The 11,091-nt window shown below is 49.8% G+C and overlaps 1 protein-coding gene across 1 annotated transcript in view; it reads left to right on the top strand.

Annotated features, from left to right (window-relative positions):
• The first annotated feature begins 544 nt into the window (after positions 1-544).
• The window catches only part of LOC146185921 (limbic system-associated membrane protein-like), a 203,660-nt gene continuing 193,113 nt past the window's right edge, over positions 545-11,091 (top strand). Inside the window, exon 1 of the mRNA XM_084606852.1 lies at positions 545-1,048. Coding sequence (XP_084462978.1) covers positions 961-1,048 — 88 coding nt within the window. The 5' untranslated portion in view covers positions 545-960. The remainder of the gene's footprint in view (positions 1,049-11,091) is intronic.

Below are 11,091 nucleotides of genomic sequence, written 5' to 3'. Positions count from 1 at the left end.
GGTGCGGGTACATTTTCGGGTGACCCAATTAGTCCGACCCCAGCGGAAAAGCGGCAAGGGCCACCACCTACGCCCGGCACACCTCGACCCGCCGACGCAAGCACCTCGCCACGTGCAGAGGCAGCATCCGGACGCCCCCACCGTGTTGTTCCCACCGACACCGGCTTCATTCATCACCCGCATTCTGCGGAGACGGGACATCAGTCATCCAGAATCACGCCATTCCCCGGAAAGCAAGCGGACCGACTACGAAAGAGCGCCAACACCGGCACCACGTAACTGTCCTTTTTCCCCCGCCGGTCAGAAATCGCCGGCGGCGTTTCCCACTTGACTCACCCACCGTGCTTCTCAGCTCCCGCCCTGCCGTGACGGGACGGAGAGCGCGGCGCAGCAAAAATAGTTCCATCCGCAAAGCGCGCGCTCCTCGCGTCCGCCGGCCGAGCGCGCGCGCGTGTGCGGCGCTGCTCGCCATTGGACAGCGCGGGAGGCTCGCGCCATGACGTCACTGGCGCGCGAGCGCGGAAGGTTTCGCGCGGCGGCCGCAGCGACGAGAGTCGCGAGTTGGTGCGTGTGGTGGCTACGGCGCGGTGGTACCAGGGCTCTGCTCCTCTCGTCTCTTCCCAGATCGGACGTTTCGGCTCGGCCCCCGCCCTCCCGCTGTACCGTCCCGCACGAACGACGCTGTCCAGGCCCGCTGCCGCCGCCTCGGACTCGTTTCCCTGCACGTTTTGTTTTCGCGTCTTCTGGTGCAAGTGCAGTCGTTTTTTTCAATCTGTTTATTATTCCATTAGCGACGAAAAGGAATTCGCAAACTGAAAGTGAGTCGGGAAACGTTACCCGCTACCCCGTGTTTGGGAACACTGCTAAACGGCAAAGTGCTTAGTTAGGATATCGCACTTATCGCTTTTGTTTCTTTTGCTGGTTTGCTGACTTTCTTCGCGCTCGACCCTCGTAGCGACGATGCAACGCGTGGGAAAGTGTGTGTGCTTCGGCTCGGCGGTGGCCTTCCTGATCCTTGGGATCTTATTCGGAGAATCATCAGTACAAGGTATGTGACTGCAATGTTCTCGTTGGCAATCTCATGTACTGTGAAGCCGTGAATATACTGCCGAACATGCTGCCGCAAGGCTTTTGCATAATATATTTTGCTCTAACAAATCTTGCTTGCGAAGATATAGCTCGTCTCATTTTTTTCAGAGGAGATAATAAAATAGACCTCGAGCACATTTGAGTGCAAATAATACCGACATGTTTGACACCGCGGGTTTAAGGTACCATGAAGTACAATATTGTTTTATGTTTCAAGGGACGAAGCGGCAGCATGACATTTATAGTTCTGAAATAACTTTTCCATTTTTGTCGTCGCCACTGTTTGGTCGCTGCATTTTAGCCATACTGTGAGATAATCAAGCGTTTTCTTTATTGAAAAGTTAGGCGTACCGGCGATACTTGAGCCTGAAACGATAGCCCAACTTCTTTTAAGACACTTAGCAAGGGCTGTTCTGCCCAGCGGGTCTCTCTAAAACATCTGAGAAACGACTAGAAGCGCAAAAAGGTTGCTCTCAGCATTCCCGCCACGCGCCACGGTTTGCGGTGAAGAGTGCTTGGCGTGCACTCTTGCAAAAGAGAGGCGTCGAACAAACGATCGCCTTGTGTGTGTGTATGTGTTCCTTGACGCCTCGAGATGCGCTCGGCGTAAAAAAAAAAAGAAAAACATTCCCGTTAAGTCTTCGGCGCATCTTCACTCTCCGCTTCTCAGAGCTCTTCAATTCGATTTCGGGGGCGAAGTTCTCCTTGGCCTTTTCTGATCTGTTGGGCAAACTGCGTTGAGCGGATCCAATCTTCGGACGCCGGATTTTCTCGCCCGGCTCGAGCGAGAAACGCCGCCGCGTTTCAGGCAGCAGAGGCGACGGCTGTATCTTGCGCGCCGCCCCTTCCCAAAGGCCCGGGCGGGCGTTGGCACTCGCATGTTTGCTCAGCCGCATCCTTGCGCCCGGCGTCAGCGTCGCGCGCAACAGCGGCCTTGGTGCCTCCGCTCTGCACTGTACGTTCGTTGTCGCCACTCGTTCCCAACGAAGGGTGACAGCAAGGGAGAGCTTGGGAGATCACGAAGTATAGCCGCGGCAAAGTTGGATATTTATGCGTATAGTGGGCCCGCGTTGGGAGAGTCAATGGTTCGCGGCCGAATGCGTAATGAAATGGAGGCGATGGAGCATTAACGGGAATACAATTATACCCTCGCTGATTCTCTCTCTCTCTGTACGTCGGGCGCTGGAATTAAATGAGACGCAAACTTGAGGCTGGCGTTCCGTCGTAATTAATGACTGTCGCATCGATAAGATACGCGTTCCACAAGCGATGGCTTTCAGCATTTAAATGAATTGGCCAGAGCGCAAAAGATGGCGGAGGAGAGAAATCGCGCTGGAGTTGGAACTGATTGTCACTCTGCGGTTGGCGACGGAATTGATGGAGAAATCGCTTCGCGTCGGCCTTAGTAGAAGTGGAAAGATCGAGGAAGCAATGGAAGGGAGTTCGATAGAATTCTTGTCAGCTCCGGGTCGACCGCTGAATATTACGCGGATTTATAAGCAAACTAAAGTGTCTTGTTTCCTACCCTGCAACAGTTACGTCTCTGTTTGTCATAAAAATGTGAGTCTGCTCAACGCAGTTATTATACAAATAGTTCAGAATGCTTAAATGCCAATTCCTCTCGTTTTGAACGAAAATGGGAGTTTTTGCAAGGTAGTAATTATGTATTTCCGAAGAATGTGAGCCTAAACAAGTTGTGAAAACTGACTTGATCAGCGCCGCGTGCATGCATGGTATTGAGAAAACATCATCTAATCGAAGTGCACCGAAATAACAAAGTTACAGCAGTATCGGACGATCAGCGTTAATATGAAGTTCGACAAGGTCAGTCGTTAGGCGAGTTGGTGACGATGTTCCATATGTACAGCGCGATAAACGAGACAAATGAGAAAAAAATATAACGACAAATACAGTGCTGATGGCAACACTTGGCACATAATGAAGTGTGACTGAGTTTGCATGTGACTTTAATCCACTTCATTATGCGCCAAACGTTGCCGTCAGTGCTGTGTTGGTCGTTGTATGTTTTTTTCTCTATTGTCTCCTTTATCGCGCTGTAGATGTGGAACAGCGTTAATAAAATTCAATGTTCACGCATTTCAAGTTTAATCCCAGTGAAAGTAGAATAGCCATGACCATACGCACTCCGCTCGATAGTGGTAGCACGAATGCAACTGCGCGCTAACAACTCTGACCCGGGAGCACCGAAAAAAGAGATAAAAATAGGCTCATAGCACACTCTAGAGTTATGTTTGAATGATTGAGCACCGGGATAGCAATTTGTTTTATGCATGTCTGGTCTGTTATCCTGGCGGAGATACTCATTATGCTTAAGATAATAGAAGTATGCTTTTCTAACTCGCCTGAAAAGCACGCTGCAGAAAAAAAAAAAAGAAAATAACGAGTTTAGGGCTTTGTTGGAATGCTAAAAAAAAAAAATAAAAATCACCCTACCACGCCAAAAATGAAAAAGATGACAAGTTTAGGGTCTTGTTGGAATGCTAAAAAAAAAATAGTCTCCGTAGGTTTCGATGAGGTCAAGTCGACAGTGTTCTCTGTTTTGCTTATGCGATGTAGCTTCTCAGAAGACCGTTTCGAGTTCCGCACAAATAGAACGGTCGCGTTGCTCGGCTTTTCTCTCTTGTCCCGCGAAGAAAATTCCATTGCGTGATGAATCCAAATTGCCACAGCTTAGCCGCCAAGACAGCAAGGTTGATGGATTGCTGGAGTCCGCGTCTGGACGTGGTGTAAACACTGTAACATGTTTTCTCTCGTTAGATTGCGCGAGGGGCAGACAGCGCAGCAGACGCTTTCTTCAGTCGAGCATAGGGAAGCTCTTGGGTTTTGTGCCGCAATAGGCAGACAGTGCAGAAGATCCTGGAAAACAAAAGGCTCCTTGAAGTAAAAGTGCTGAACAAAAGAGAGAGCGAGGAAATGAATGACTCATCGCCCTAACGCGATTCTGTTTGTCTGAAGGACCAAAAACGCGATGCGTGGAGCGTGGAAACAGACTTCCAGACTCAGCAGGAGCTTTGCAGTCAGAAACCCCAGCCAAGTTTTTGAATCGCTGGAAAATTTTTGAAACCAAAGATTGTGTATGCCCCACACAGTGTTTTATTTTTCTTTGGTTCGTTATGTTCGAGAGAGTCCCGATTTCAGCTACGTTTGACTCATCCCTCGAAGGAGCCGAGAGCCACGTAACTAGCAAGAGTCTGCGCTCCTGACCGCGCAACAATTCAGCGTACACCTCATCCTCTATATCTGTCTGCGCGCGTGTGTGTGTGTGTGTGTGTGTGTGTGTGTGTGTGTGTGTGTGTGTGTGTGTGTGTGTGTGTGTGTGTGTGTGTGTGTGTGTGTGTGTGTGTGTGTGTGTGTGTGTGTGTGTGTGTGTGTGTGTGTGTTTGTGTGTGAGAGAGAGAGAGAGAGACTTGTCGCGAATTTGAACGCTAATGAACGCCCAATGAATGACGTTTCCACAGCTGCTCAACCTGCGTGTTGGGCAACTTTAGCACGGCATCCACCGGAACGAGCACTCAACACACCTGCGGATCATATGACTGCGCACAGACGAATTGATGTCTGCAGGTGCGAGGTCGCGAAATGTCGCGTTATTTAAGCTGACGCAGAAATATACCAATTCACATTTCACCAGTCAGAGTTCAGTATGGTGTATTGAGTGTAGTCCGACTGCACACGACACTCAGGAGGCAGAACGCATGTTCGCTGCTCTTGTGCCAGTATTGCTATCTGGAAGCCAGCCTCCGCCAGCCTTTTCGCGTTTAGGTTAGCACAAAATGTAATGGCGTGGTGCCTGCGAAACGGTTACTATGATATGAGTGTTTAGATAGTATTTAAGATTTCCCTACATATGCCATGTACGCTTTAAAATACTTTTGAGCCATAATTTCCCAAATTCCTCATCGTTGTTTCCATCTCTTCATGTATTTGAGATGATCAGGCTCAAGATATGGCTTTTACGTGCTCCTAGCTAACGCTTAAACGAAGACAGACCTAGCAATGGCATTGCTGATGCAACCCTGGCATCCGACGCCGCTGCTCTCAAAGACCTTTTATACAACCGACGATCCTCTGTGCGTAGCAAACTGAGTCGGCTCGGGGAGCGCAATTTGGGCGGCCGCTTATTTATTGCTTTTATCTGTTTTTTCGCCTGACATATAACCTCGCAGCTTCGTGGCGCGAAGGCGAAAAAACGCCGCACTGTTTATTCGAGACGCCATGACGCAAAACGCTCGAAATATGTGCCGGCACGTCCCACGCCCCCGAAGCGCACTCCAAGATGACGACGACGACTCGGTCCCGCGGAGAAGGCGTACGCCGCTGTGGCAGCCGTAAACTTGGGACCGTCGCGTCTCCCAGGCCTAAGGGAGGGCGGCGGCCAGGATAAACACTGGGCCATCTCCCCGAAGCACGCGATACGGTGTGCCTGCGCGCTCGAAAGCTGAGCCCCTGCGCGCGAGCGCCGTCGTCTTCGGTGTGCTTGAACCCTGGCGGTCGGAGTACGAGTGGCCAGGCTGCTGCAGCCGCTTCTGTCTAAAAGTGCTTAGCTCTGCGGTTTTATCGTTGTGACGTGAGCGTCGGGGCATGCGTTCCAAGTGCTTCCCCTCTCCTTTCGCTTTCCTTCCAAAAACTGTTGTCTTCTCATCGCCTGGACAAGACATGTAGTGCGACAACGCCTCGACTGCCGCCGTGGCTCCTCACCTTCCCTTCAGCTCTGCCGGGGAGCAGTTTTCGTCGGAAGCCACCGTTTTCGGGGCACGTATATGCGCTTGCAACACCCCCCTCTTTCCCTGGCTCCTGTAGCTAGACTCGGCGCTGTTATCTGCTGGCGCTTGGAGAACCTTGCGCCTCTGCCATCCGTCGCTCGGTCTCTGGGCTGTCCCCCCCCCCCCCCCTCGGAAAACTGCTAGACTGGCGGCAAGGTCCTGTCGCTCGTTTCCTTTCGCTTTATGGGTCAGAGGGGTACGTATGCGATTCGCGTGCATTAGACGCGGAATCCAAGGGGCTTTGCTCGCAACGCGCACTGGCTTTGTCTTTGAACAGGGAGCATATCAGGGAGTGGCGAATCCGTTTTCTATTATTTTCTTGATTAGCGATCCTTTTCATCCTGATTCTCAGTACTTTATAAGAGTTTTGTGTGAATTCAAGCAGCGAATGGCTGCACCTTCATCTACTGCCTGTGCCTGTAGGAGATATTTTGACATGTAATTAGCTCATTTTACCATTTAAAAGCTATAAACCGATAGACTTACGCTGCTGTGCGCCGAATCTTCGTACGCCTATGACGTGAAATAAAGTTCGCGCCCCTAGCCCTAGTTGCCATTCTTAAGCTTGGTCCGACATATTTAGGTTGACTCCTTCAGTTACACTATCCCTTTTTGCGGCTACCGCGTACACATATGCACGATTTCGTCTCATTTAAAAACATTATAGTGTAATATAAGCGTGTGTTCGATCATGTAAATACATGAAAAGCATTTCGCGTTTGATTCTGACATTGTATACGCAAAACTGCGGCGCCGCCGAGGCCGCTGCACCCTGTGGGTGCCCTAGGTTGGACTCTATCAACGACATCGCGACGGAGTGACATACCACGGCACAACTTCCTGTCAAGGACGAAGGTACTCCCATGACTTGGCCAACTTGCCGTGGGGCCTCGCCGTGGGTCGTCTATATACCGGGCGCAGGAGAAAGAGGCCAACAGACACCCATCACCTCCACCCCGCTCTTCGGCTCTCTCGCTCCTGGCTTTCTTTTTGCTGTGCCTCTTTTGTGCCCCAGCGTCTTCTTTACGAGCAGGGGCGACCAACTGATAGGAGGCGCGGCCGAGGCGTGTTTACGAAACACCTTCCTTCTCCCGTGGGCAGTGGAGCTGGGCCCCTTTAACCTCTGCCGGTTTCGCTTCTTGTTGGGCGCAGGCCTTGATATCGGCAAAGACCCGACATTTCCGGCGTTGTTTCTGCGGTCGTTTACGAACGCGCTTACCCTATGAGGTTGCGGCTCCGCCGGAGAAATCGGCACCCTGCGGGATTACGGTCGGGGACGACGCGCTTCCGTCTGACTCCCTCGGGATTCATAAGCGAAGTGATGTTTTCGTCGTAATGAACGCTGTTATGGGCGCCATGCCTTTTATGTGGTAAGTTTGTCACTCGCAGAAAACGCTGCGAAGGGATAACGTTAAGCCTCTCGGACTATTTGTAAATTATGTACGATAGATGTATAAAGTACAAATGCTTCTTACTTTACTAAATTCTCTTACTGCTCGGGATACCCTGACACCATGCACGTGTTGTGGGACTGCCCACACAGCCTCCAATCTCGCCAACAGTACATAAACTCTCTGCCACCCAGTTATCGACCTAGTTCACTACGGGAGTGGCTCGCTCCACCTGAAGGGGCAGACGTGGTGGCATGTTGGAGGGCCCTCGTGTGCCATGTCAACAGGGTCCTTCCGGATGCTTAATCCTTTTTTTTAAATCATTTTTGTGGCTCTGGACTAAGAGCCCACTTACGTTACCTTTGTTTTTGTCTTAATTCAATAAAGTTTATTCACTCACTCACTCCACAGTCTACAAACGCGTAAACACACACACACACACACACACACACACACACACACACACACACACACACACACACACACACACACACACACACACACACACACACACACACACACACACACACACACACACACACACACACACACACACACACACACACACACACACACACACACACACACACACACACACACACACACACACACACACACACACACACACACACACACACACACACACACACACACACACACACACACACACACACACACACACACACACACACACACACACACACACACACACACACACACACACACACACACACACACACACACACACACACACACACACACACACACACACACACACACACACACACACACACACACACACACACACACACACACACACACACACACACACACACACACACACACACACACACACACACACACACACACACACACACACACACACACACACACACACACACACACACACACACACACACACACACACACACACACACACACACACACACACACACACACACACACACACACACACACACACACACACACACACACACACACACACACACACACACACACACACACACACACACACACACACACACACACACACACACACACACACACACACACACACACACACACACACACACACACACACACACGAACACGACTAACTGGTGGATCAGGTTTTGAACGCCGGATCCATTTGAGAACATGGTGCATTTAAATCATAAGTCAGAAGGATGAACAATCTTATTTTTGGGACAAGACTAGTCACAATCAAGCGCGAGAAAAGGGCACGTAATGTGAAGGCAAAATAATTGATTATATTTAGGGGTAGCGAATTGGATTCCAAATAAAAACATATGAACTATTCCCACGTTTTACTTTTCGCATTCGCAGGAAACGAATAGATAGTGGTTGAGGTTTTGAATTCGGTAACCAGTTAAGAAGAGGGGGGTATCTAAGCCGGTAGTCAGCAGGATGAACAGTCTTATACCGCTGTCAATAGCCCTCAAACGGGAATTTTATCGACTCATAAACCATTCAGTGTCGTTAAACGGGCGGCTTCAATGGCCTCGAACTCAAGAGTCCATGGAAGTCAACGGAGTAGCGCGGAACTCTTTGTCAAGAAACCAAAGGTTTTCGAGCGGCGGAAGCGCTAACTCTCTGACTGAGAGCGCTCTAGCAAATCGCTGAGGAATGAAATCGGAGCAGCATAAGCGCCGAAAATTTTGGACTTTTTAAATTTGCAACTTTGCTTAGAAACACGAGAGTCAACGTGCGCGTGAAGCGGTCCTCTTAATGTCTTTGAATGGGGCCCTCGTCTCTGCTAATCCGCTCCGGCGAAAAGGTAGTACATTCAGTCCTTCGAAGGTCTTCCGACAACAATGGTGGCATTTTTTTGTTCGTGCATCGCCCCGTGGGAATGGAATGCTGTACCGAGTAAGATGACGCGGTCACTTTAGCGTCGCTGCTAGATATGGTGTGTATACCGTCCGCAGTCGTTCTTGAGTGGATTCGAGAATCCAAACGGCGAAAGATCGGCATGCAGTTTATCTCGAACATGCAGATGGCAACAGGCCGTCAGCGACCACATGAACGCACAAAGATACCAATGCGCACCACTCACACCAGCTGGCGCCAACTGCTTCCGTTGCAGCGGACAGTCTGAGCCCAAAACGTGCCCTTCGTTAAACTCGGCCGGCGCGTACCCGACGTTCTACTACAGAGCATGCGTAACTCTGCTTATCCTTCCAATTATAGTTCCCCTTCTTACTTGTTCCTAACGAGAACACACTACGACGGTTTCGCGTTTATCTCGGGCTTCAGCGGTCAGCCACGCTTCCGGACATTCTCCTATCAGTTTCTTCCTGGGACGTCACACTATCTACGGCGGTGAATGGTTTCGTCTTGCTTGCATGCGATACCTGAGCGCCAGGCTTCGGCGACGTGGAAGGAATCTCACGGCAACGACCTCTGAGCGTTGTGTCAAGAGTGGGCTATCTGAGAAACGTCGCCGTCGAAACAGGCTTTCCCGGGTCAGAGCTGGGGAGCTTAGGTCAACGCGGTCACCCGAGGCATTGAAAAGCTGATAAGGGCGTGACGCCTTTCTGGCTGCTTTTGTCCTTAGCCTTGGCGGACCTAATTGTGCTTTTGCAAGTGGCGGGTGCTGGGCGAACGATTCTTGCTTTCTTCTGTCCTGTTCCAACACTCTAGCAAGAACAACTGCCAAAAAAGCAATGAAAGTGCAGTACGCACGGTCTGTGAAGAGTATACGTTGCGTTCCGATTTATAACATCGCGTGGGAGCATATATGGTCTGTGGTAAGGAGGTATATACTCTGGACTGGAAAGTTAGGTGGGCGGATGAGGTTAAGAAGTTCGCAGGGGTCAAGTGGATGCAGCTAACACAGAACCGGGTTAATTGGAGAAATATAGGAGAGGCCTTCGCCCTGCAGGGGGTATAGTCAGGCTGATGATGATGATGATGACTCTGGACTGGCTTATAACCGGGATGGGCCTACATGGTGCGACGTGATGCTGCGAAAGAACCTCGCGCCGATCGCCTTAGTAGCCTGATAAATTATGACGGTTGACCTGGTTCTTTTGTACGTGGTGAAATAGATATGCTAGGTCAACGAGCTGTACCTCAAATTCCGGACTTAATTTTTGTCTAACCCGTATCTTCGGAATACGCAACTGCCGGGTGAGTAACGCTGTCGGACTTGTAGCTATATCAACACAGCCAACCACAGTTCTGCATGCGCACAAAGCCTTGATTTATCTATTGAATTTCAAATTTATTGAACCGAAATGCAGTTTTATGTATAGGTGCAAGCCCAGAATTTTTAGAATGGCGTAAAACGCCAATCTGTCCTTTTCTTGATACCGCTGCAGTGATACTGCTGAATTTTATTGCCGAGCGCAAAGGACATCTATTTATTCCATCCAACCTAAGTAACTTCATTAGGCAAATAAGCATCTAAGATTTTGGAGGAAGAGCTGCAGAACTACAATAAATGGCTGAAAATAACGATGCATGCACACCACTAATTACCACAATGTGCCGAGGGACAAACATAAAATGAAGGTAAGCCTGCCACAAAAATATCTAATGGATTTCGTTAATATATTTAGGTTCAACAAGGGCTAAAATCTGCTTCCGGGAGGCTACCATAGTTTCGTAAAAGCGCCGAACAGTGAAAGACGAAACGTACGTGTAGCACAGTAAATGTCGTATATTCACGATATAGTTTTATGACTGGTCGAAAACACCTAGGAATATGTACCGTCTTTGCCAAAAGTAACCAGCCTGCAGGGTTTGCTTCTCAGCCGTGTTTAGAGCCCTTGATTTACCTGAAAAGGGAAAAAAATAGTCTT

Source organism: Amblyomma maculatum, chromosome 6 (genome assembly GCF_055883805.1).
Source record: "Amblyomma maculatum isolate TAMU_Amacu chromosome 6, ASM5588380v1, whole genome shotgun sequence".
NCBI lineage: Eukaryota > Metazoa > Arthropoda > Arachnida > Ixodida > Ixodidae > Amblyomma > Amblyomma maculatum.
The sequence above is the reverse complement of the archived record's forward strand: the minus strand, read 5'-3'. Positions and strand labels throughout refer to the sequence as shown.